Raw genomic sequence first — 27,923 nt, forward strand, 5'->3', positions numbered from 1 at the left:
TGAGGTTTGAAGCAGTACATTTTTATTCATTAAGTGGTTGGTTTTTAACATTCTCGTCACATCTGAAATGCTTCTCTAACTCTTCTCAGGTTCTCTAGACTGTGACCTTAATAACATAGAACGACTGTTGACGAAAGAAAAGGAAAAATTGGAAAAATAAACGTCCTAAGAGTCTCTTTGAGGTTTTGATTCCATCCCAACAAAAATGTCCTCGTCCGAAAAGGGAATGAGATACAAAACAAAAAAAGACAACTAATCGTGGAACAACGCAAAACTTGCCTCAGTATTACAAAGTGACGTAGAAACTAGTCGGACATGTTTGTAGCATAAGGTCAACCAACAGTTAAGTACATGTCAGTAACTATTGTGACTATTAGAACTATTGTTTATACCACTCGTGTACGATGAATCCATATATACACGTTTTCAAGACTGTCGTGTTTTTTAGTTACAAAAATAAAGTTTGGTCTTTCCTTTTTTTCTGGTTTTGTTCCATTTCATGGCTTTCTGTTTGAACATTAAGACATATCTACATTTGGTCTTTCTTACTCTCTCCGTGTGCCAGTGTTTTTTCAAAGACTACCTCAGGAGCTGCGATCAAACACACGCAGCCCCCGCTTCAGCTCTAGGACATGAAAGCTCATTCTGAAAGGAATTGATGCAGTATTTAGTCCATGTAAAACATTTTTTTTTAAAATGGAGATTATATTGGTGAAGTTAAAAAGTTGAGACAAAGAAAGACACAGAGTATGTTTAAACAGGCCCCTCGCTTTAACATTTTTGATATTTGGGTAATCTATGATCAATTTCAGCATCAACAAAAGGATACCCTGTCAATTCAGACCTGCTACAGCCGCTGCTGCTACAGCCGCTGCTGCTGCTGCTGCCGGAAAGAGAGAGCCACGTCTGTTTTGGTTTCAGCTCTGATCGGCCAAACACGGCACAATTCATATTATTTCCTGTTCATCGTAACCTTTCAGAAAACAGAAAATTGTTTCTAAAGTCAAAAGTAGTTTGTCTGCAAAAGTATATGTTCAAAGCAAAGACTGTAAATAAAGATGGACGACGTGTCTCCACTTCGTCCTGTTGTACGACAACAAATTCAGCTAAAAGTCTGCGCTGTCAATCAATAAGTTCCAACACGTTTTATCGCATCAAAAAACTAAAATCAAAATGATCAGTTGGAAATACATCAGTGTGATAAGAAAATGATAGAAACTACCTTAAGGCAGCAGTATTTATAACCTATACCGCAGTTAGCCACTTTTGAGGAGCTGTGATGTCGTCCATCTTTACAAACTATGATTCAAACACACATTACCCCTCAAATATGTGCAGAGCATCTCACACAGTAACATGTTAGTCGTGTTATAGCAAACTTCAGAGTTAACAGTTCAACTGATCAGTTTCATTCTAAAATAAATGATATCGGAAAGAAAATTCATAAACAGCCAGTTCGACTGTGACCGATGCTTCTCCTATAGCCAGACTATTTCTGAGCCTGATAACACTGCTAATGTACAGAGGTAAAACAGGGTGTGGTCAAAGTAAAGGAAACGCCCTCCACAAACATGCAAGGAGTCTAAAAAGGGAAGACAAAATAAAGGAAATGTAAGAAAACACCAGTGACCAAAGAAAATTCAGAAAAGTGCACACATCATTTTTGGGGTAAACTGCAAATATAGTTTGGATTCTTCCTCATTTTGACCAAACCCTGTAACTAATAGACATTTGATAAACTAATATAAGACCTGGGCGATAGATCCTGCTACAACTGGTCACTAAATAACACTACGGGCTGCTAGGATTACTAATCCAACAAAGATGAGGGAGGAAATCTTTATGTGAGAAGGTTAAGGTGACGTTCAACTCTAAGGCACGCAGCTAGACATACGGGGGGGAAGAGGGGGACGGATAATTAGCGGGAAGTTGAAAGTGTATTCTCCGTTGATTTGTCGTAATACTGAGCGAGCGGAACAAATTGATGCCTCAGTCAACGTGAATGTTCAGAAAAAATTAAGACGAACTGATATGAAATGTTAATAGTGAAATATGTCACTCTGTGTAAGTGAAGGCCAAATGAAAGTCTGCTTTCTTCTGAAGAAAAATGTTCCAAAAGAAAAAGTTTTCCTTTCTCCTTCCTGTGGCTCCAGTTATTATTCACCCCCTCTAACACACACTCACTCTCACACACACACACTCACTCACACACACATAACTACACTTCATCCTTCTGTTTACGGAGAGCACAGCAGTACAAGTCAGTCGTCTGCACATGAATCCATATTTACGTACTGCGGTAAGTAAACACAGACGTGTGCAGTAGTAGTGAGCAGTCTACTCGAGGATAGCAGCGCCACCGTCCAGCGAGCTGACGGGCTTCATCGTGAAAATATACAAAAGTTACGTCATAGTCCGTCAATATATTTGGTTCTTAGGCAAAAGAAGGAAAAATCCTTTGTACTTCACTCTTGTCCTGCTCCGTCGTTTTCTGCATCTCTGCTACTTCCACTCATCCATTGTTTTTCAAACTCAAAGTCTTGAATGTCTTCTACATCGTTAGTGGCTCGCCCGTCCTTTTTCCACAAGCGGACTGTGAGGAGAGAGAGAGAGAATCAGGAAAAGAAAAGAAAGAGGAGAATGCAGAAGGTGTTGAGGTGAGAGAGGGAAGGAAGAGGTTACTATCAAGAAATGATGAAGAGAAAGAAGAGAAACAGTCGGAAACAGATGGAGGATTTCTCTTGTTAGTGATAGACAAAAGAAATAATGTTGAGTGCCAGCTGAGCAGTGAATTGAAGGTTTTCTACAAACAAGCACACAACTCTTGCAACAAAGACACAGAGACCCACATTTCTTTTGGGGTTTTGATTACTAAAGGGCGCAGGACAAAATACAAAACAGGACAAAAAGAAAAAAGGAGCAAATCGAAGAGGACAAATGAAGACATGGCGATGCCTCGTACGGCAGGCAAACCCTTGTTGTTCTTACACTGTGTGTTTCACCAGACCAGTGACTTGGAGCGAGTGCTGACTCCTTTCCTCTTGCTGGCTGCTGTCGTCACTGCGTTGCGATGGCTCCGCTTGTGAGACTCCAGGTACAGCTGAGAAGAAATGATTCACACACACAAGATAAATTAGAAAGTGATATTTCAGCCTAATCAATGAAAGTGAAAGACAGTCCAGAGAAATTCAAGGCTGGTTAAAAGCAACACATATGTGATGATTACTTCATGCACCTCACTGACACCTCAGACTCAACACAGTAAATTATTTCCACTCTAGATCTCGATGCATGTGAGAATGAAAATCAAATACCTTCTTGGCGAAAGCTCGTCCACACTGGTCACAAGCGTGGAGCGAGAAGTTCTTGGTCACCCTGACCTCAGTGGAGGACGTCCCTGTGCTGCTGCTCTCCGACTGTGCCTCGTGCCGTCGGGTGTTTGGCGGTTGGTTGCTGGGCGAGGCGGTGGTGGAGGAGGTGGAGTTGCGCAGGTGTGTGTGTTTTTCACTGCGGCGGGTGAGCGGCGGGCTGATGGGGGGAGGCTGGTGAGTCTGCTGTCTCTCCTGCTTACGGGTGACAGGAGGGGAGGGCGAGGAGATAGGGGGCGATGAGAGATCCTGCTGTTTCCGAGTGGCGGGCGCAGGAGGTGGGGCCGAGGACGAAGAGGAGGAGGACAAGGAGGACGAAGAGGAGGCCGGAGCAGCTGTGGAACACTCTTGCTTGCGTGTTACTGGAGGTGAAGGAGAGGAGGACGACGAAGAGGCGTGGCGTCCGTTCACTTCCTCTTTGACGCTGCTGCTTGTCCTTTTGTTGGGGCTCGAGCTGTTGAGGACGGCCTCGGCCAGCCTCTTCACCGCCCTGCTCTCCAGTTTGGGCATGATCTTGCCGAGGTATGAGGACGACTTCTTGTGGACTACAGTCACGTGGCGCAGGACGTCCCGTTTGCGGCGTGATTCGTAGCGACAGAGGGGGCAACGGTAAAACTTGATGAAGATCTCGTTGCCGTCGGTGTGCAGCTCGATGTGCTTTGTTAAGTTCTGACGCGAGCTGAACTGTCGCTTGCACAGTTTGCAGAAGAGCTGCTTGAAGTCAAAGCCCACTGACAGTTTGGTCATTTTGTTGCCGACGCACACGGCGCTGCCGGTACGGGAGGATGACGATGAAGATAAGGACGATGGCATCGTCTTTGGGCTCAGTGGGGCTTCCTCCTCTTTCACCTTCGTGGAGTTGGGTGCCACAGAAACACTTTTAGCTGTACCAGTGCTGTCACTCGGAGACGGGGCAGGACTACTGTCAACCTCCTCTTCCTCCTCCTCCTCCTCCTCCTCCTCCTCCTCCTCCTCGTCATCCGAGGGCTCGACTGCTTCCTCCTTCACCCGGACATTGTTGCTTGAGGCTACGTTTGTGCTGCTGCTGCTGCTGTTGTTGTTGTTGTTGTTGTTGCTGCTGCTGGTGTTGTTGTTGGTTGGAGTCGCTGCTGTAGTAGCAGGGGGTGCTGAGGCAGCCGACCTGTTACTTTTCACACTGTATATTTTGTGGACAATGCGCATGTGTCTCTTCAACATGAGCTGAAATACAAAAACAAAATCATAGGTCAGTTAAAATGTCATGTGAAATTACACAGACACGGAAAATGTCTGCGAATATTCTAGTTTTTTTCCTCCTGAAATTTTTCTATTCTTAACTTTTCAGTTTTGCGTCCTCTGCATGTCAGAAACATCAACACTTCCACTCGCTGGTTGTACATTTTCCAGACATTTTGTTGATTCTCAAAGCTAAAAACAACCCATGTAAGATTAAATGCAGAAACATAAATAAGAACCTTTAATTGCTACTAAGGCCTGATTTAAACACAGCAAAGGCTACAAGAGATCCACAATCTCCTCGTGCAACCAACCAACCTGAGAGCTGTACATCCTCTTGCAGAGCGTGCAGCGACATGACACCGGGTTTGCCTGGGTAGTGGCCGGGGGCTGAGTCTGAGGTTTGGCTTGGTTTTGGTTTGAGGACGCTGTTTTGGTGTTCACAGGCGTGGACTTGGAGTTGTGGCTACGTGTTGGAGAGGAATTGTTGCTCTTCCGGGGAGGCGTGGCCTCCAGTGTGTTGGGCTGGGCGGGCCGTGGGGGGACGCTGGGTGTGTTGGGATTCCGCTGCAGACCGCGGTGCACCTCGTCGAGGTGACGCCGCACATTGGCTTTGGTGGCGAAGGTTTTGAGGCACACGAGGCAGGATTTTCCGGATGGTGCGCTGAGAGTCCTTGGCCGACCTCCAGAATCAACGAGAATAATAATTATTTCAATTTATAATTAACTTTGAAATATGAAACTGGCATCAACCTCATAAAACAAATAGTAAATTCACATTTAAAGAGCTGATTCTACATACTGCTGGTACTGAATGACCAGTTAGAAATGTTCTTAATTTCATCTATATACATATTTAATGAAAATAAATCATCATCACTCATGTAGGCTTCACTCAAAAATAATAATTAGATTTTTGTCTTTTAATCAAGTTGATGAACAGTCTGTCTTGGAACGTCAGCAAATGAAGTATTTAGAAAACCAACCTGATCATTCAGTTCTGTGTACAAATATATTATATTTCCTTAGTTTATTGCAGTGTTTATATGAGTATATGAGCTCCTGTCGCTATAATCAATACTTTATAATACTGATCAGTTTATAAATTACTATATTTACTTTTCATCAACACTTACCTTTCACCATAGAGAGCAGGCTCGTGGGAACTGTTCGTGTCTCTGTGAACTTTCGCAGCTCCTCCAGTTTGGTCTTGTGCATTTTGCGGCAGTGGCGCCTGATGCTGCGGCGCGAGTTGAAGTCCTGACCGCACAGACAACAGGAGATTGTCACGTCCTCCACCTGGTGGCGAAGAGAGAATAATGAGAAAAGAGAAAGTGAAGGACTGCAGCAAACGAGGCTTTCTGGAAAATCAGATACCTCAGATACATACCCCGCTAGTGGAGCCCTCCTCTTCAGGCGGTGGCTGCTCTGCTTTGGCCTCCTCCTCAGCCTCCCATCTCTTCTGCCCCTGGTTGGGTCCCGGGCTGCTGTGGCTTTCTGCTCCACCTCGCTGGCTCGCCTGGCTGTTGTCCCCACCCTCCGCTGGCTCTTCCCATGCTACTGGACTCTCTCTGGCACTGGGAAGGTTCATTAAAATATCATATCAAGGACGAAAGACAAACTTAAGTGTACACCAGCTACACTGCGTTAGCTATATCACTCACACACATTGAGTTACAATACAGCTCGCTCCATCAGTATACTACCAACCTGGGTGTGTGTGATGGATATCTGGCCAGATCCTCTTCTGTGGTGAGGTACTGGAACACGGCCTTGGTAGTGGTCTGAATGGGCTCCAGTCGGACCACGTAGTCTGGTCGGTCGGCTCTGGGATATATGGTGTCCAGTAAATCCTTCATGGCTACACTCTGTCTGTCATCCCCCGAAGAACCTTAAAAAAAATTTTAATATTTAAATTAAACATTAAAGAGACAAAATATAATTCTTCCTCATGTCAAAACTATTCACATTCACAATCAGCCCTTTCAAACAGGAAGACTCGGTTCAGCTCACTTTTTTTAGGAATACTTCCAATTAAGATTCCATTAAGTTTTGCTCTGGACAAAGGGGGGGATCCTTTATAAGTAATTACAACCTTCATGCAGAAAAATCAGTGTAGAACTACCTCAAATGACAGAAACCATCTTTGAGAAAAAAATTATTTGATGTGTAAGTGGATGTGAATAAGTGTCTGACTTTTTAGTTTGGTCAATGTCCCATACACTAACATGGAGGAAGCAGGATTCACAATACTGCAGCCAACCGCCAGGGTGGCCTCGATATATTGTATATAGTCTATGATTTTTCTGAGCTTTGTTTTAACAGTCAATATTTTTCTCTTCTACAACCGTTGTGATGTTGATATTATTCTTTCAGCAAATGTGCAACTTTCTTTTAAAGAATTCCTCACAATAGGAAATATACAGATTTTAATTTTAGGCACTTGGACCACAAATAGAGACTGTATTAGTCGACTGTCGGGGCTCAAGGGTGAAAAATGTAATCAAATGTGTTTATCCAGTAACCTCACATTTAACTTCCAGCACTTTGATGGTGAAAAACACTGATGAGGTCATTTATCAAAATAACAATACAGTACACTTACAGCCTATAGTAATGGACTGTTGATTGAGAAAAAACATTATGAGAGAAACCACTTAAGTAAGACCACAAGCAGATGATGAGAAGATTGTGATGAAGTCGTCTTTTTCCGACAGCGATCATTACAGTGGATAGAAATGAGCAAAATAAAACCGACTGCTTGTGATGAGATTGATCTGTCTTTTAGGAGGAGAGGAGAGGAGAGTTAGGTAACAGAGAAACTACTTGAAGAGTCTGCTGGGCTTCCTCCGGGTACCCGACCGCTTCTGAGCAGGAAAGAATAGAGATATGGACACATACTGTGGCTAATGAGCAGTAGATAAAACGCTAATGGTGCAAGATCAAAGTTACTTTCTGCCGTGATATGAGGGAAGAGCAGAATAGAGACTTCACTTTGTGTAAGATGAATGATTGACGGATAGAAGACGTTACAGTAATGGGTGTGGAAGAGAGAAAAATGGGGCTGTGTACCAAAAGAGGAGATAAGACGGGAATAATGAGCAGGAGACAGATGGTGTGAAAGAGATAGTGAAAACCTTGGAGTGACAGAACATGAAAGTAAAATGTGGAACCACCTTAGGAAACGTTGATGTCGTCAGTCTACATGGGTTTTGTTTTTGAGTGTGTGTGTGTAAACTAAACTAAGTGCTGAAGTCAAGATTGATCCCAGACTCATTTCGAGAGTCGCTGTTTGTGTTATCTCGACAAGTTTGCATTTGCATGTCCTCAGCGTGCACAAAGGCTCTGACCCGAGCTGAGGGAGTTTGTGCTCTACCTGTTCCGCCTTTTGATTTTATTATTGAGTTTATGGGCATCTGTGTTTTTTATCTTTTATGCTTTGACTGTGGGACTTTGAGAGCAGGGCTGTGATTAGAAACAGGTTATGTTTAAATATTCCAGACGTGTTTAGAGTTGTGTATGTGTCTGCATGCTAATATGCTGCGTCACTAACCGTCGGGTTCAGGCAGCCGTGACAGGCAGTAGTACTCTTTATGTGTGATGAGGTTGGGCAGGCCCCTGAACAGACTGCGGCACAGTTTACACTCGAAGATGGTATCCACCTCCCTCAGCAGCATGTGTCTCAGCTGGCTGGTGCCTGTGGGACAGAGGTAAGCAGCGATGATTAACCGCAGCGATTTCAGTGAGAATAATAAGACCTGTACAATGAAAATACACCATATCTTAAAATGCACTGTTTCAAAGTGGCATCGGCAGAGGGAGCAATTGCAACACACGTGTGTCCACCTCACAATGCAGATGACCTAATGGAGAACATGCATTTCATATTCTCATATATTGAAAGAGATCAGAGCTCAGCAGAGAGCAAGTTAGTGTTTGACCACAAGTATTTTGGTTCATTATGAAACAGTTGGGGGACAAATTAGACTATGATGGGGACACAGTCTGTATTATTAATGAAAAGTTAGTCTGAGGCTGCAATATACAACAGCAGGTCACTAGTCTAGCAAGGGGATAGACTGTCCAGTCTCCAGGCTGTAATCCGCCTCTTGCCCAATGCCAGCGGTCAAAGTTGCAGACACATTGTAGGAACCTCAAATCTCTAACATGTCACCAATCTAAGAAACAACCAAGCAACTGTGTCGTTCCTGCATCGCTGTGCTCTGATCAACTGAATCAACAGACACATTCAAAAGAGAGTGGAGAGGAAACTATGAAAAAAGATACACAAACCTGAACGGAAGCATTCAATTATCTGCTGAATCCCAGACTTAGACGTCTGCAGAGGCTGTTGGAGGAGAGGAGGATCTCCGGGCTCAACACAGAGACCTGGAGAGAGAAAGAGATCAATCTGAAGCAAAGTGTCACATCAGAGTACGACTTGTCTCTGAGTAATACAGCAGCACCTGGGATTTCCTGGCACCTGGTAAGACACAAAGTATTGCAGTGTTGCTAAAAGGGGATACACAATCAGAGTCAGACAATGAGGTCTGCATGAGACCTTGTTACCTTGTAGCACACACACGCGTGCAAACATATACATATTCAGCGATGACTGTGAGAAAGCAGGCCATTTATCTTTTCCCTCCAAGATCGGTAAACCTTGGATGTGAGAAAGGAAACTCAGGGTGCAGAAACTGAGTGAAAAACAATCCTGACAAATCAAATCAGCGACGCTTGTTCAGAAGACTAAAGCTCAAGTGGGACTGTCGGAAAACATGCAGTGGAGGGTGCGGTGGCAAGCTGGTGACAAATTTTTGTGCAGATTCCAACAGAGGTGAGAGCCAGTGCAGCATCTGATACTTCAGCCTCTGTGTCACCCGGTGCTACTTTAACCCGCCCGATCAGGAACAAGAAAACCAGGAGGAGGTGTATTGATGTGTATTTTAAAAATGTTTTTTGCTTTTGCTCAAACTCAATCACCAAAGGGAGCAGGGCCAGCAGGAAAACAACAGACCTGATGATGGTAGGGAATTAATGTTATGTTTGATTAACTCACCTGCATAAATACTTTCTTCATTTTAATCAAGTTTTAACTAGGTTATCCTTAGGGGTTTTGTCAGATAGCCAGTGTTTAATTCATACTTTTAAAACAGTACTGCTTTTTCTAAAAAGCACGAACGATACTAACAAACTATATGAATTGCCTTTTTACTGCCAAAACAAATATGTATAATAGCCAATACATTGGTTTTGGAATCATCCCCAAAAATATCATGGTGGTTGGTCTCTACTTTTAACCATTCAATTTTCACAATCATTTTTTTTTCTGAACAGCCTAATGTGAATGCCTGCATTTTAAAAACCATAAAAATATGTGCTGAGTAACACAATGTATGTGAAATGTATTTGAGCATCAAAATCTGCATGTCGTTTGTTCTCTCCACAAAACAGGTTTTACTTTGCCAAATCTTTAACCGGTGGGATTAAAATACTGCAAGAACAGACTCATTCCATTTTTTCTAAAAGACAAAAACACATTTCTGCCTTGAAAAGGAAAATGTTAACAAATATGTCTTTCGGGTGTATTTGTATTCATTGATCTCAGTGCCACAGAACTATTTTATTTTTCCTTAGTATAAAACATTAAATATAAAATACCAGGAGGGGAGTTTGGTATCTGCATTATTGATGCGGGCTGACTATGGTTCCGTGACCTGCTACTGAGATGGACTGTGAGGAGGAAAAGTGCTTTCATTCTACCTGGTTTCAACAACTTTGTTATATCAGCGCTATGAAACGTCCCGACATGTTTTGAATAGAAATGGGCATAAAAGAGGTGTAAAAAGCTAAAAGAGCCCCTAACAAACACCGTCATAGACCCTGTAATCACCCCACATGTCCCAACTCTCACTTTGTATTGATATGAAGGACGGTGAGCAGCATTTCTACAACAAGAGAGAAGTGTGTAAAACCTCAACGCTCCAAATAAAACGCATTCAGTGTGACAAATCTGCTTGTTACTGAAGCACACTCTTCAATTACAGCCTGCAAACTACAATTTATATCATTCAAGATGCATTAGTGTCAGCGGACAATGCTGTGTTGTGTCACTTTATGAATACATATATCAAATGATCACTTTCTGTTTTGTTTTTTAACTGGACAGATTATTTTTAGTCTTTCGTGGTTTTGTTTTTTTCCCAATATTAAGTTACTTCTGGTCAGAAAGCATGTTGAGAACTTGCATGTTCTAAGCTTGGTTGGCTCTGCAAACGCTTGAATGCACACACACAAACACACAAAGCAATACTACATGGTAATCAGTAGGACGTAGCCGATCCGTGTGCGTTTGTTTGTGCGTGTGTAGGTGAGTGAGAGACAGACAGAAGCTAAAGAGCCGAGCAGACACACTGACACACCCAGACAGATGCAGACAAAAGAGAGCTGGAAACGTGAATGACGTCTGGTTAAGAGGTTTTGACAGAGAGCGAGATGGAGATTATGTATTAATGTGCAACAGAGTGTGTTTTCCTCATGCCCTCTTACCCTCCCCCCCGCCACACACACCTCTCACAGGCAGACCGTTACAATCCCAGCGGGGCAGGTCAGTGACCCGCCGACCTTCGCACCTCCCTCTGCAAGGGGGGTCAAAGATCATCCAATCAAAAAATGTCACTCGTCGCAAACTACTTCCTTTAGCCGTGAGTTACAAAGTTAAAAATGAACTCAAGGCATCGAGATTTAAGCGTGAAACAAGAACACCGAATTGATGGGGGCAAGCTGAGGTAACCCAAGAGGATGAAAAAGGGGAAAGAAACAAACAGTATTTGTTTTAACACAACGATAGCTTTGAAAGGCCACATTTTACAATCCAATATCAATGGTTAGCTGGGCTTTAGGGTCAGGAAACACGCTAACTGCCAAGAGAACTAATCACACCCTGTGGTTTCTGGGGGACAGTGATTTCAAACTGAACATAAATAATCAGAAAATGTTTTTACTGAAACCAAATCTTTCAAGAATCTTTCTTCAATCCATGTTTTTATGTAATAAATCCCTGAAGCCGTGTTACGATAATTTCTTGAGTCCTTGTTCCAACTCCTGTCAGAAGTGACAAGATTTTTTTCTAGTTGAGGTTTTTACTCTTATTCTTGTGCAAGGAAGAGGAAAATGCATTTTCAAGCCTTTGGGCCAGTTCAGACCAATTTCCCACTGTGTTAATGGGCCTGTTCTGTTGATTTATTGGCGCCTACACCAGCAGACAAGACTTTCAACTCCATTAAAACAATACAATACTTATACAAAAGCCAACGTGATAAATCAACTTCCAAGTAAAACTTTCAAAAATGTATGATGGTGCAGGCAAACGCGTGGTCACCAAAGTTAAAGGCAGCTCCTCTTTGCGACTGCCAATTTCTTCATGAGAACAAAACATAAACATCTCTGGCAGTGAAGCTACACAGGGACCTGACAGACTGTTTTAGCTTGTAGGTCAGGACTGTGAGAGATTAGATTTTTGCTGGTGCTCCTAAGCGTCGGTACTACCGGTGGAAAAAGTCTTGCTGTGGGTGGATGAATCAGCAGGTGATGCGGTGGTGGTTTACTAACCTGCGTTATGACCTTCGCTGCCAGCACTCATCTGCTGAAGCTGCTCGTCAGTCTGACAGCTCTGGTCCCTGGTCTCACCGGTCGTGCTCCCGTGGTCCTCGGGCTCAGGCATCAGAGGGGGAATGGGTTTCCACATTGGCTTGGCTTGGCTGGAGTCGCCCTTTTCCTGGACGTCCATGGGAGTTTCCTTCTGGTCACAGTTCTCAGACAGCGCCTCGGCTGATGCAGAGGTCCGGAGTTCGGCATGATCAGAGGAGTGGTCTTCTCCACGGGGCTGCTCCTGTGGTGGATGCTGGGTGTCTGACTGGGACTGACCTTCCTCCACCTCTGTCTGGCCACCAGTCTGTGGGAGCAGAACCACGCATTAGACATTAGCTACAGAAACAAGGAGACAAAAATCATAAAAGAAGATGAAATATTATAGTACATGAGTCACAACAACATTATTGTCAATTTAGAATTTTTCAAATCCCCAAAAGTTAATATTAACCAATGCCTGGTGTGGGTGTTACACTTTATCAACCCATCCATTTATTCCATTTTTATCAACTAATTCAGTTTCGGTTTTGTCACTATTTTTTTCTAATATCTGTTTTTCAAGTTTCAACTGCTAGATAATTGTCAATTTCTTTATTAGACAAGGACACAGTTACCCACTGACTACTAAAACCACTTAATACACATCAAGTCCTATAGTTCAAATATAGAAACTTGAAGAGAAGTAATTAAGGCAATAGTTATCTGTTATTATTAGAATAATACCTGTTGCTGGACAGACTGTGGGGTCACCTCAGCAGACTGTGTGTGTGTGTGTTGCTGTCATGTCTCCTGAGCATGCAGACATTACCTTGTTGAACACAGCCACCCTTCAGCAGATAAGTGACTCCACAGGTCTTCAGTGTTTACACTGTATGTGCAAGTGTGATGTGTGTGTCTGTGTGTAGTTGTGTCTCTTGTCCAGACCTATTTCTTCTTGAAGTCCCCAATCCTTTCTTCTCTCCCACCCACCAATTTATCCTCATTTCCTCTCTCTGTCTGTCTCGCTCAGTGTCCCCGCTGCCCTTGAAGAGGGATAAATGACTTCACCGTTTAGGCACCGACAGCACATCTCCACTGAACAAGTGGGCCACTCTGTCACTGTGTCACCCGCCACACACACAAACACTGCGCTCACCACAGCATAATTAAATGACCGCTGATGAGTCGAACATGCCCAGTGAAGCCATCTGTGCAGTCCGACACACATAAGCATAATTGCTACCACTGAATCCTTATTTATCTCAAACAGTGGGTGTGATGTGAGGCTAAACCTCAACCCAAATACTTCAGTTACTTCTGCAATAAAACACTTAAGGTAAGACTACGCAACAGCGCCCCCTGCAGCCGTATGTGGTAAGTAATTCTTCTGGGTGCTGTGTCCGAGAGTATGTGGTTTTCATGTAGAGAAAAAACAAAACCCACTAAACTGATGTCACCCATGATCCCCACCTTCCTAAACCAGAGGAGCTGCCACTGTAACAAATAAACCAAACTCTGTTCAGAGTTCTCCATATTGAAAATAATTCCTGGTTGTATATTGGAGATAAACGCTGGTTTTTGAAGACTTCTAAACCATTTTAACTGATCTACAGTTCAACTTTACTCTTGAACAAGCTGGACCTGATTCTGACAATTGAAGCTGTCAGATACACTCTTCCCACAGGAGATTGTACCTGCTCACTGAAGTTACATAGAGCAAGAACACTTTTAAGTGTTTGCGGCGAGAAGTGAGAATGAAATAGGAAACATTCTTTCTACTCCAAGTCAGTAAACCATCAAACTAATTTTAAAGCTGCTCGTTCAAGGTAAATAAGGTGCATGATGTTGCTTTAACATTAGTCAATCAATGTTATTATAATTGTTTTAAAATTTTAATTACTGCTCAATGAAACAAGGAAGGATGAACAATAAAATGGACAATTGAATTGTAAATGGATTATAATTATTATTTAAGATGATTCATATGGATAGAAATGTGCTCGGATCAAATAATGATCTCATCAGGTACTCTCGAGCAACTGTGGGAAAATCTCTGCGCCGCTTTCTGGCATTTAAAGTAATGTTATGTGAGGTTTTCAAATAAAATGACTTTAATTGTTTCCTGTGGTGTTACACCCCAATCTCTGTGTGGGTCATGCAGGGAAGGACGGTGTCATCGAGAGTGCAAAGTGTGTTTTCCTCAAGGAGAACAGATGAATAAATTCAGAGAAACTCAAACAGAGGTGGTTTTCAGGAAAAGGATTAAGTTGAGTTCTGGACTAAAATAAAAGCTCAGCAGTGAAACATTTTATGAGTCCAGAACTGACTTTAATCCTTATCCAGAAAACATGTTGTTCTTCTCATTTGACTTAATCCAAGGTGATGTGGCTATATATGGCAACGTAGAGCACAGTGTGTGGTGAACTAGAAGACATTGTGGTGCTGGTAATCTAAGATGTGTAAATTGGGATATACTGTTCACTCCTCTCTTTAAATGTGACAATTACATGATAATAGTTGATTGATTTACATAACAAAAGATGTGTTTTCAGTTTTCAGTGCAGAGAGACAGACATCCATTCACATTAACATCCAGGCATTGTGGTTGTTTTTCAGTACCTGTCTGCGGAGGCTGTGAGAGCTCTTCCTCCCACTTGACTTATGGGACTTCACCATGATGCCAAGCCTGGCCTGCTCCACCTCACGTTCAATACCGGCTCACACCTGTAACCTGCAACAACAACACAAACACTGCTGCTCACTGCACGTCGAACACAGAAAATGTTTACATCTCCAGCTTAGGTTAACTTTTTAAATTAAACAATTAAAAGAAATGTCAGGAGTTACACAAAAAGAACTGCTGCCCTACATCTGACTGTACACAACCAAAAGGCTGCATCATTTATATTTCAACATTTTCGATTGGGAATAATAATGGAAATTTGCTGCATCAATACAGTAATTTCACTTTATGAGATGCTTTTTAAAAGATTTTAAAGTGACGCAAATACAAGAGTACACGAGCAAATCTTAAATGCAGAGATTGGAAGTTTTTGAATAAACTTTGCCGAGCAGATTCCACATCATGGCATGTTGTGTGTTGCAATGGAACAAAAACCCAGCGCTGATCAGAGCAGAAAACTGACTATTTATTATATTCTGATTCCCACATGTGCAATGATTATATTCACTTTTTATTTACAATACAAAACGAATATGTTAAAGTCACTGACAAAAGTACTTCTGTATACCCACAGCACGTCTCTCTATGCTGATATTTCTTGTGAAAGCATTTATTATGCATTAGGAAACATTACAGCTTGATGTGTTTACTGCCTGCAGAGTGCTCAGCAACTACCAGGCCACAAACTAGATCTAAATATAAAACAGAATTGAATTTTTTAAGGCCATGGTAATGGTTCTCAAAATGTCTAATTCAGCCCAGAGTCATATTTAACTAATTTTACCTGTAACATTACAACTATTACTCTGCACTAAGCACACTGCATTTAAAATGAATACTCTGACTTCCCTTAAGTAGCCTAGATGCTACTGGATGAATATATGATCTTCCCAGAGAACCTCACAGTCCTTGTGACGACAGTTCAGAAGACTGAGAGGTTCTCTGTGAAGATCATACACACTTATATATATATATATATATATATATATATATAAGTGGAATAAGTGGGAACCTGCTGATATACTGCCTTTTTATAATTATGTTTATGGTAAATTAGAAAATACATTTCAATCAGTTTTCATTTTGTTGCATTACCCACTGTACTATAAATAAGCTTCCTGGGAGCAAAGTCTTGTATGTCACTTTCAAAACTCTTATCTTTTTCTTTTATTTATATGAAAGCATCAAAGATGAAACCACGTTGGTTGGTTCCCTCTAGTGGCAGTCCATGTTAAAACTGATCTAACTCAGCCTCAGCCACCTGACACCACATCAATGCTCATTTCCACTGGCTGGCATAATATGCCTCAGCAGCATTGTGGCGTGCTGAGCGGCCCTGTCATTTGCTGATTCCTTATCCTTGTCGATATGTCTTCGCAACAGGAGGCGCAGCCTTATTTGTCACAGTTAGAGGAGACTTCTAGAAAATTGACTTCATTTTGTCATTGGATGAGCTTCAAATGCCCCACGAGTTGAACAGGGATTATATGAGCTGCAAGTTACAGACGCTTAATGAAGTCTGGAAACGACAAGCTGTGGGTGTCCCAGACTTATGAACATCTGACACATGCAGACAACAAGAGGACAACAACTACACAACAAGAGGACAACAACTGGACAAGAGGACAACAAGCAGACAACAACAGGGCAACAAGCGGATAATATGAGGACAGCAAGAAGACAACAAGCAGACAACAAGAGGACAACAAGCAGATAATGAGAGCACAACAAGAAAAGAACACGCAGGCAACAAAATTATACTAAACTGTACAAAATATGTGAAAAGAAAAGATTGATTTTTGATGAGAATTACATAAAATCCATCAAATCCTGGGGCCAATTAATAAAGTAAAATAACTGTAAAGTGTGATTTTACAGTTAACTCATTAAGCATTGAATCCATACACTAATAGCCAGAACAATTAGGAAACAAAAGATTTGAAATAATGAAAAGATTTGACAAAAATGGAAACAAGATTTAACTTTTTTCAGCTTAAAGTTTAACAAATTAAAGTGAAGTTGATGCATACACTTAAATTAAGTTATATAACGATACTAATAGTGATAAATAAATGATAAGGACTTCTGAGGCTTCCTCTGTGCAGCAAATAACAGAGTGCACATGCACAGACATACTACCATATGGATGCGTTTGTATTTCCATTAAAACTCCAGGAGAGGGAGACAAAGTGCACTTGAACTGTCACTTGAAGTACAGTTCTAGTTGAAAAGTTGTGTAGTCCTGCGATGTCTCTCAAAGACAAACCACTGAGAACAAAAATAGGGCCCCACAGAGGGGTCCCCCCAAAAACAATGTTTGCAATATCATAACACAAATGATACGATTTAGTGGTACTGCTATTCATGTACACCAATTAGGTACACTCATCGAAGCAAGGAGGAGCAGGGAAGAACTTTGCAACACAAAACCAAATCATCTGCCAGAACTATGTCAACAACAAACCAATTTATCAATGAAAAGCGAGAGGTCAAACTGCTCTTGTGGTCTCGTGATGGGAAATTAAGACGTTTGCAATGCGACAGCTGTGTAAATCATGTTATCACACAGGTATGGAGCTGAACACAGAAGCGTCGCTGTAATTGGGGGGGGGGGGCTCTCCAGTGAAAATTTAAAGCAGAGTGAGTCTGCACCTGTATTTTGTGACCCCTGTGTGAGGACTCGACGACGGCTGGGACATCTGTTTCAACAAATTCACTTAAAGCACTTGAAACTGCTTAATAATGAGTGTGCGGGGGACGTACTTCATGCATTTTATCCCAAGTTTTTCAAGCCTTCTCTATTCACTGGATCTGAATAGAGGCAGTTTAAGACTGAATGATTATAATTTGCAACTAAACACGTCACATAAATTTAGCTATGTCTATTATACTGGTTCAACTATATTTTTGACATGGCAGCCTTTAGGAGAGCAAAGTTTAGAGCTTTTTCTATTTGTGACCAAATATCTATCAATCTATGTATACAGTCACCATCACCACAAGTCACAGTCACACACTCTACAATCAATTCTCCATGGTCAACAAGCTCAAACTACGGAAGGAAAATATTTCCACAAATTGCAGGCAAGAATTTATGTTTGATTATTTCTTTTTTGCATTAATCCATAAAAAGGACAACAGATGTTTTCAGGCAGAAAAAACATAAGAGGCCACAACAATCCACACACTATCAGGTGTAAGCCACAGCCCTGTGAAGGTTTTGCACAGACCTGTGCAAACCGTGACTCAGGGTTAGAATCAGATTTGAAACTGCATAGTTTACCCTATGAGCGAACATCATGTTATATGAATTTAGTAGTATATCTTCTACACAGGCTTCTGTGGGAGCAAACATCCCAGGAGAGATGCTACAGGTGGAAAATGATCCGGGGATTTTAGTCCTTTGACTTTAGCACTTTTTGATTTGTGGAGATTTAACTGTAATGAAGATATTTAATTTCAAACAGAGTGATTAGATAAAAATTAAAAAAAGCATATTCCAGCAAAATGAAGGGCAGGTATATAAATAAAGTATGCTCCTCCTCTGGTTTTTATCTGTATCAGGGAGGGGGTTATCACTATCATGGGAAGTTCGGACCCTACAGACGACTGAAGTCAAGAAATAACCTCCTCCAAAGAACCTCATCATTTATTTAAAGAAATACAGTTAATTTCAGTTGATATAATACTCAACGGCATTGATCAATTTCACACTCAAGCAGACTAATCCCACTTTTACCCTCCTCTTCTCAAAGCAAAACTCTTCCTGGTACATGTTCTTTTCCCTGCACAGTTTACACAGAACAAGCTCGAGCAAGGCCCCGTCAAAATGGTCAGAGTTGTGTGCGTGAGTTTGAGTGAAATTGACTATTATGTGTTAGTCTGTTAGCCACGTGGCCCCTGAAGACCTGTTGCAGTATTTCTCAGCGCCCCACCTAAAGCATGCTGGGATGGGCTCTAGCACCCTTTCAGTCTGAAAAGGAATAAGACGTTATGGGGTATGTGTTTATATAAGTAATTTGAGACAAATGCTTCCCCTGAATAACACACAAAAACTTTGAGCCTCCATAAGAGTCAAAACTTTCCTGCGGTCATTCACATCTACCGCATTAGTTTGATATGGTAATCAACAGATGGGTTTATCTTGGGATCGGGAGACTAATTTAAGTGTGCCGCGGCTTCATGAAGGTTGTAAATCCCAACCCAAAGCCAACAGCAGCCTAATTACTTTGTTGAGGAGTGTTTCATTAAAACCTGACAAGCTGCAGTCTGCCGGAGCTGACCCACGCTTAAAAACCCCAGTGTGGACAATTGTCGGAGAAGGGGCACAGACACAGGCTGCATCGCTTTCTTAAGTCACTTTTAAAAGGGGTTAGATATACTGTAGGGGTTTTAAAGAAAAGTTTCCGTACCCACATGCGCCAATAATACACACACGAGGGACTCTCCTGTTTCTGCGGTAGGACAGTCGAGGTTGCATCTCTTGTTCCCGCTCAGGTGTGCTGAGTTCCAACTGAGATTTTGAGGATAAACAACTGTTGATAATGAGGGTAGCACTGGAACTATGGCTAAATACTGCAGAAAAGGGATGAATGTGATCCTCTGTTAAAAATAAATGTGAGATGAGACCAAACTGCCTGAGGGGCTTGGAAAAAAAATCTGAGACAGACATTACTGAGAAGTGATTACTTATGGTGAAAACAAAAAAACTAAGACACTATCTTCTCCTCTGATGCAACTGAATATATCAACCACTACCAGGTAACTGACCCCATGACTCATCCCATGAATCGCTGTTTCACAAAATCTAAAATTTCCTTCTGCAAGGTTCCCAGGGTCCTCACACATCTAAAGTTATTTTCTAAAACTATCTATTTTCAGCAGAACAAGCTATCTAACATCCGCCGTTCGATATTTCACAAACACACCGTCTTCTCCGCTGTTACATGTTTTCAAAACACGTTTAAGTTTCATCTCACACAATAATCCATAGTGAATTGTGTTTACGCCAGCCAGAAATCAATTTGTCAAAGCATTTCCCATTTGGGAGCATGTCTTATTTTTGGGATACAAATCCTCGTTTGCCCTTTCGGGAGCCAATAAATGAGGTAAATCCATGTCAGGAGAGCTGAACTTTCATTTCTGTGAAACCTCAACATATTTGCTGCATGAATAAAAAAAACATTAGCTTCTTTATCACCGTGTTAGAGTGCAGACATATATGCATATACAGCATATTTCTGTATGCATATGTTAAAATGTTTGCATGGCTCTAGAGCCAACAAATGTTTAGCAGCAGTTCCTGCCTCCTCGCAGTTATTCCCAGTGGCCGTACAAACGCGGTCTGACAGGACTTCCTGCTAATGGAGGGACTCCACATTCTGACATAATGCTGACTGCCAGCAGACAAACCAGTGATGCCACCTGACCACATGAGAGGGTGGGAACAATGATGTGGCCTACTGACAGAGTTCCCCAGTTCTATTTTCTGTCCATCTTCCACACAGTATTTCTCAATGATAGAGGCCGTGTTCTGTTGCTCTGATTTTTTACTGCTTTCGTATTAGAGCTCCACATGCTGGAAATTGAGCTCATTTTCCCATTGTACTCTGTCAGCTTCTAATGAAGGCAAATTTAACTAAGGCTCTGTAGTTTAAATAAAAAATAGATGATATAAGTTTAAAACCACGTAACTTAAAGCTAGAGTTGATAATCCTGGAAAATATAGTAAGAGCAGGCTACACTTTGAAAATATGCAACTGATACATCCCACCTCCTCCTGTCAGCCCTTTTGTCAGAGTGACTCCCCCTCGACAACAGCTAGAAGCTGACTTTTTCGTGACTTCCTCGCTAACTTCTGGCTTTCGTCTCTACTTCAGACTCCCTGGCTGAAGACATCCAATCATTTAATTCGGCCCTGCGAGGGGCACAGACACTTTTTTTCTTTTTCAGGATGTGAACAGGATTCAACAAATACAATGAAAAGTGTTTCAGAAACAACTTACTGATCCCACCCTTAAAAAGTGCAGCCACAACATTAAACTTCATGTTTAAAGCTTGTGTGAGTTTATATGAGAGAAAGATGAAGATGTGATGCAATGCAGTCATCAAAAGAAAAAAATTTAGCCTTGCACGAGTGTAACGGGAGTGACGTCTGGCGTCCTGACTTGTGTGAACTGCACACGAATTTCAAACAACACTTGAAAAAGTTAAACATGCTTAGTTTAGCGGACTGATGGATTTGACAGCTGTAAAAATAAATTTGGTGTAAATTAAAAAGGGGGGGGGGCATTAAGAAAAGTAAAGGCAGCAAGAAGGGACACTACATTAAAATACATAAAATATGATCTTTGTAAAGGCGAATGTAACATCCTCATAAACACCAGTTGTTGAAAGTGTAGAAATATCTTACAACTAAATCAGGAAACTCCCAAACATTACACACTGTACCAACAAATTATTCTCTGCAGGGATTTCTTTGCAAATGGGAAAATACCTGAGGTGTGCAAGAGCTCACATACAGTAGAGTTGTCCAAACACACACACCCCAAACTACAGAAATAGTGTTCAGTCCCCTTAACAGCAACATTTCAGTCTTTGTCCAGCATGCATTGCTCTACAAAGTTCACAGGGCTGAAATAAATATACTGTTTTAAAAGCTGCTATAAGCTTCACTTGTTTCTTTGTGATAACATTCATCAAGCAATCAAATCTGGACACATTAAGTGGTGGGACAGCAGCTACACAAAAGATGGATTTGGCAAAAGTAGCACTGATACTTAAAAAGATCAGATATGAAAAGAAATTATCCATAGTGCATTAAATAGTGTTGATTTAAAACAGACCAAATTGATATCCGGAGAGATGTGTGGGCATTTTCAGGCGAGGTGGTGAAATGCAGCCTATGTTCATGAAAAACAAGTTTCTAAAACTGTAGAGAAATGTATGACCTGTATCAAGTGATGGCAACTGTTCTCTTCCTGGTTTGCAGGTCACACACTTCAGCATCACTAGTTGACCGACCTACTGACACTCATTTCCCTGGTCGCCTCCCTGTTTGTTTGCCTAACTAGTTATGTGACGGGCGGGTTAATGGGTTTGTTGACGGAGTTAACTTGCACATTGGTCCGATGAGCTGACTCAGTGACTGAACACAACCATACATCATTACAGTGACTGAATCACACACTGACATCATTAAACGGTTGCAGTCGGCATCCGCTCTGGTAAAAACCAATGACGACTGGGAAACTTAATCAAGGTAGAGAGCCAGGAAGAATCAAAGGTGCTGTTCTAATAAGGAAAGACTAATCTCCGAGACAACAGCCAGCAAGCAAAAGACTTGTAAGAGGGTTGAATGAAAATAGATGGAAAACACATACAATTCAAGAAGGAGCAAGTACAAACTATTTGCAGGACAAATATGTAAACTTCAGACCCATCTTTTTATGGCATTTTTAGTTCCTTATAACCCACTTTTTATTATCTACACCCATGTCCTAGTTTTCTGTTCAATGTCCTCCTCAAGGTTAGACTGGCCATCTCCACTCTGTCAAAGTCAGTCATGTTCTGAGTTAGTCAGGTGGATGTTGGTGGGCTGATCTGTTCAGGTTAGGTTCTGTTTCTGTAAAGTTTCCTATCACTCAATCACAGACTAAAAATAACAGCCAAGTGTGGGTTCAAAGCGGCACTTGGCTGTGCAGTAATTTGAAAACCTTAAATTCTAAATAATTAAATAATAGTCCATAGCTGCAGGCTACCTGCTGCCATCTGGGTTGAATCGCTACCTTAGGGAATGTGTGTCAAGGTGCAGGGAGGAATCTCTACAGCTTGACTAGTTTTGTGTCTTTTTTAATCTCAGCCATAAGGATACCTGCCTCCAATTCACTACCTGGTTGATTGATTTCACATCATCTTTTAACAAAGTACAGAAAGTGGACATATTTCCCCATATTGTCTCCATACATGTATATATATATTCAGCATAATAACATAATCTACACGTTATATTATTATGTGATTTTCAGGACTTTCTGCCTGTTTGTTAGAGGTGTGTGAGTGACTCTCCTGGGTGAAATGAAACCATGCGCAGTGCCCAAAAGCGCAACAGCAACAAACAAGACGTTCCTGGATAAAAACGCCCTGCTTATCTCCAAACCACAAACGCGTGGCGCGCTGCGGGCGAAACAAACACGACGTGTTTTTATCCCGTGTCCGAATCATAATCCAGCCTTATTCTCTGCGCTGTTCATAAAAGCTTTACGGTCCTATCGTCACAGTCCGGCCGAGAGACAGTTATCCACACATGAGCGACTCCACAATAGCCACATGGACCGAGCACCATGAGGGACGGAGTGGTGCTCCTCTCCGACTGGCCTGTCGAGCCCAGGTCTAACCAGAGTGTGTCCGCGTCCACTTACGCATCCCAGGCAGTGTGATGGAAACACACCATCCCGAACGAGCTGCGCGGTCTTCCGCGTTCACACACAATCCCAAGTCGGTGCACTGCTGGAGAGTGGAGGCGCACGGCGATTGTTGCCGCCCGGAGTCCGTGTCTATTGGTTCCCTTTCAGCTGGGGCAGCGTCAGCACACACACACACATACACACACACACAGTCTCCATTTGCAACTCCATCGCCCCCCATGGGCGTGCGAGGCCGCGGGCTGTGACGCAAATGGCACTGGGTGATTTGCAAATGACACATCTTCCCAATTCCGTGCCTCCGCCGCGGGGACCGGTCCAATTCAGATATTACACACAGATTTATCCATGCGATGGGGGGTGACGGGTAAATAAAGGCGGATAAGCAGTTTGCTCTACGGGGATGCGATTGCATAACTCAGGAAACTTAATGAAAATGTGCACGGAGCGAGCGATGTGCCGTCTCCGTGGGCTGATGTTTCCTTGTTGTTTCGATTTGATCGTGATGGCCTGCACCGTGACACCTAGCGCACGATCGCTTCTCGACTTTTGGACACAGGAAGAACCAAGCGGAGCGTATTGCACTCGGAGCGGAGTGGCCTCGCTGTGGTGGATGTGTGGTGGCCAGTGCTAGGACGCATGCACGTAGCTGACGGGGAAAGACAGGACAGCCAGAGTGGGGACTTAAGACCGCATTCACAGGCCATAAAGGGCCCGCATGAATACTATTGTGCTCTTTTATCCAAGACTCCCCAACTATTTACAAAAGGTTGGCCAACACACACAAAAAATATCGCGGCGAAATGGTGGCGGCGGTTACAGCAGCTGCCACTGTGCTCCCTGCGCAAAGCAGCAGCACAATCATTGCGCAGCGCCGGACTTCCCCAGTTTTGTGCAAACTATGTGATTCGTCCAAAAGACTTTTATTTTTCTATCTCATTCAGCCTGTCCTCGTCTGGCAAGCAGCGAACCAGAGCGCAGGGCAGTCGCCGTTCTCATGGCACGATTTGCATCGCCCCCATTATCCCCGAAAATCTCTTTTTACACGGTTATATTGTCAGCCTAAAAACGCCACTATTTTGGGCAACAAAGGGCCAGCTTAACTTGATCAAAGGAAAAAAAGCCAAGTATAAAATGCACCTTTCACGCCGTGAAAGAGAGGCCCCTCATAACGATTGCAGCATGGAAGGGGAGTGCGGCGTAAAAACGAGCAAACCCGAATAAAATACACACAAAGACAAGGTGCAGCACTCCCATAAATACGTCCATCACCACTCTGGTAATAACACTAAACCATCCTCGGTCATTTGGATTAGCCTAAAGCCGCAGAGGATGGCATTATTATGGATGTAAAACGCTGCGTTTTGCGGCTCCGTGCCACCTTTTCCAAGAAGCAGCTTGGCGCACAGGACCGGTGACCCTTCCATCTTTGCGCGTCCTTCTACCGAGCGAAATCGTGCGCTATCTGACATTTGGCGATTTACTGTTGAATAAAACACATCTGAGTAACAGATTTGATCTTTCAGGGTGTGCACGCCACACGTAGAGGCTGCTACAAGTCTCGGAAAGTGTTCCTCTCCCCGCCGCGGCCAAGCAGAAACAAGAGGGCGATGACGCCATTTTCTGCAAAAACAACCATGCTCGGCAAGCCAAAGCGAAGGTGGTTTAGTCCGCTCCGCAGCGCTCCAGCCTCACCAAAACGCATCAAAAACAAGTCCTTACCTTGTGTATCGTTGACGAGTGGATGGATCGTGTGTTTACGGGGGTAGAACTGCGCGGCGGCGGCTACTTCTGGTCCGGAGCTTGTTTATTTCGCCTCCCAGCGTCCCCGGTTCACTCTGAACAAGTTCCTCTGCGAGCCGCTGTCTTTGTGCACCCAGAGGAGCCTCTCAGCATTAAACCGGTCTCTGCGCAAAGGTGCACCCTCTACGTCCAATTCCAACGGGAAATACGGACGATTTAGCGCGACAATGCGACAAAACGAAACGAATCGACCTCGTTCGACAAAGAAAAGTTGTATATTTTTTAAACTTTGAATCAAATGCTGCGATTAAAGCGACGATTTTGACCCAAAACGCGCAGCGGTGCACACAGCTCTCCACCGAGTGTCCACGACGCAAACGCCAAATAAAGCCAGGGGGTGGTTACACCTTCCCAAAACTTAACGCCACGCTCAAAATACTTTTCACCAACACGTTAATAAAATACTCATCCACCAGAGTCACTATTAAAAGACTCAGCCATAAGTTAAAGCCAGACATGCGTCAACAATGGATGGCTTGTATTGATTAAAGATAAAAAACGTATTGTATCTATAATATATGGCTATAATAAAAGAGGGTTTACAAGCATGATCAACTATTATCTGAGACGTTTTATTTTCTTATAAAAGTACTAAGGAACAGGTTTATTATGTGCAACATGTCAAACATGACTTCCTGCCCATGTGCCAGTGAGAGCATGGAAATGAATGGTGATGGCTTCCCCTTCATTTAACTGTGAATCCACCGACAACCCTTCACTTAACTCTGGTTACAAGTGATGATGGATTCATCGTCTCCATTAACACTGACCCCAGAGGTTTCAGTCTCGTTTCCAAACATCTGGAGCACACACAGGTGCCACTGAGTCAAACTGACCAAACACTGAGAATAGCATCAATTGTAATTTACTATTTGTTCGTGGTTATATCTTCATCAAGTCACAGTGTGAGCACACACAACTGCACCGGAAACAACCGTTCAAAACAAACATCTAATCATGTCTTATTTACAAAGTGGACTTTATGCTAATGTCAACAGTGTAAGTCAATTTAGCATTAGCAGAGAGGATGTTAGCTTTATAATTCACATCAAGTGTTTAGCTTCACTTTAACTTTTTTTTTAAGCGTAAAAATAGTTTACAACTTATCAAAACTACCACCCGATGAATTTAGTAATATTTTAAGATCTTCTGCTTAAACAAATTACAGTTGTGGAAATATTCTTTTAAACTTTTTGCCATTTCTCTCCAAAGCTAGTTAGCTTACCTGCAGAGTCCTCGGTCAGCAACTGCTGCAAACACAAAACAGCTGGGTTAGCATTCTTATTTCTCCACAAAGAGAGGTGGTACAACTGTTTAGCTTTAGCTCCATTGTGTTTTTAAAAAGATACGAATTTACAGATATGATTTATGAATCAAACAACTACAGTAAAGCTGCTAAAACAAGCTCTTCATGCTAACCCTTACCTTGTTTCCAGAATAGAGAATTCATCAGTTCAGCTGGAAGTCATTGAAATCTAATTCATGTCAAATAAATAAAACTTAACAAACAAGCAGAGCAGTGATTCAATATGTGAATTAAACATGAGGCTAATTTACTTTAGCCATATTATTGCTATCAGGGTAGTTAAGCTAATTGGTGCCACCTGCAGGGTTGCCAGGTTTGTGATCTGAAATCTGGTTCGGTATGATCAGTGTATTCATAAATAATATTGTTAAAATATGGATTTTTATTTTAAAACATGATTCACGTCTTCAATTTCTATGTAAAATCAGAGCATGTAAGAAAATTCAACAAACGCACACTCGACAAAAGTGGCACGGTTCGGTGTGTAAACTGCAGATATGGCAACCCTGGTCAGTTGGCTCTGTACAGGTAAGTGCAGGATGGTGCAGGTGAGGATTATATTTTATTGTCAGTAATAAACTTTTACGTCCCAGTCTATTTTACTTTATTGTACTCGACTGCATGTTGTACTGTTACTGTGATCTTGGAGCGAGCTGACATAATCATCTTCTTCATGATAATAAAGTTTATCTAATCTTATCTTATCTTATCTGGAGAACATGTGTTATTGGTGAGAACATGGCGCTTCAGAGAAACGGGTTATACTTGTGGTGAATTCTGGGAAGAAAATCGAGAAAGATGGGTTTGCAGTCGCTAAGTAAAAGTTTTTTTTTGGTAAGGGTAGAATGTGGAGCTTCTAATAAAAATCAAAGACTGTATTTAAAAAAATTATGAAACCTTATAAGTGCATCAACACTGTACATCAGTGCAAAGCATTTTTCTCAAACATGACATCTACTCTAATGGGGTGACGCCCACACTCAAATAATATTTTACACAACTATTAAGCATATGAAGACATTGAGGAGAAATACAAGTCAGTTATGGATAATAATTACATAAATGGGCACTAGTGAGGTTCTATAATACACAGAGGTTCACTTTTAAGTATAGTTATAAATAACAAATAAGTTTAACTAAGTTAAGTAATACTTAATAGACTACTACTCTGAAATCTAATACAACACTTTTAGGCATTTAGTATAACAGAAGCTTCACAGTGTGGTACAAAAGCAACACTTGTTTCCAGTTTTGGTGGCCTGAAACCAAATTTCCCAAACAATAATGCAAGTTGTCCTCAAGAAATAACAACATTTAACCAATGATATACTTTTTATGGTGTATCTGAAATTCATCACCTCATTGTTATACTTCTGTATTTTCTGTTTTACTGTTAGTTTTGGAAACTCAAGGTTGTGGGCTTCTGCCAAGGAGGTTTTGTTTTGGTGTTTGTTAGTTAGGAGGATTATACAGAAAACTACTCAACAGATTTCTAT

The 27,923-nt window shown here is 42.1% G+C and overlaps 1 protein-coding gene across 5 annotated transcripts in view; it reads right to left on the minus strand.

Annotated features, from left to right (window-relative positions):
* znf800b (zinc finger protein 800b) overlaps positions 1-27,923 on the minus strand; it is a 33,240-nt gene continuing 5,317 nt past the window's right edge. For 2 of the 5 annotated variants that reach the window (XM_069519995.1, XM_069519994.1), the window contains 12 exons: positions 26,347-26,371; positions 14,832-14,943; positions 12,195-12,537; positions 8,877-8,972; positions 8,137-8,280; positions 6,294-6,474; positions 5,974-6,160; positions 5,720-5,882; positions 4,902-5,266; positions 3,315-4,568; positions 2,989-3,100; positions 1-2,593 (listed from right to left, as the gene is read on the minus strand). In XM_069519995.1, the coding sequence (XP_069376096.1) occupies positions 2,999-3,100; positions 3,315-4,568; positions 4,902-5,266; positions 5,720-5,882; positions 5,974-6,160; positions 6,294-6,474; positions 8,137-8,280; positions 8,877-8,972; positions 12,195-12,537; positions 14,832-14,888 (2,892 nt within the window). In that variant the 5' untranslated portion in view covers positions 14,889-14,943; positions 26,347-26,371 and the 3' untranslated portion in view covers positions 1-2,593; positions 2,989-2,998. Of the gene's footprint in view, positions 2,594-2,988; positions 3,101-3,314; positions 4,569-4,901; positions 5,267-5,719; positions 5,883-5,973; positions 6,161-6,293; positions 6,475-8,136; positions 8,281-8,876; positions 8,973-12,194; positions 12,538-14,831; positions 14,944-23,315; positions 23,556-25,040; positions 25,451-26,346; positions 26,372-26,546; positions 26,658-27,923 lie in introns of those variants that run through there. The other 3 variants (XM_069519997.1, XM_069519993.1, XM_069519996.1) reach the window with 3 other exon arrangements.

This window comes from Paralichthys olivaceus, chromosome 23 (assembly GCF_024713975.1).
Source record: "Paralichthys olivaceus isolate ysfri-2021 chromosome 23, ASM2471397v2, whole genome shotgun sequence".
In the NCBI taxonomy this organism is placed as follows: domain Eukaryota; kingdom Metazoa; phylum Chordata; class Actinopteri; order Pleuronectiformes; family Paralichthyidae; genus Paralichthys; species Paralichthys olivaceus.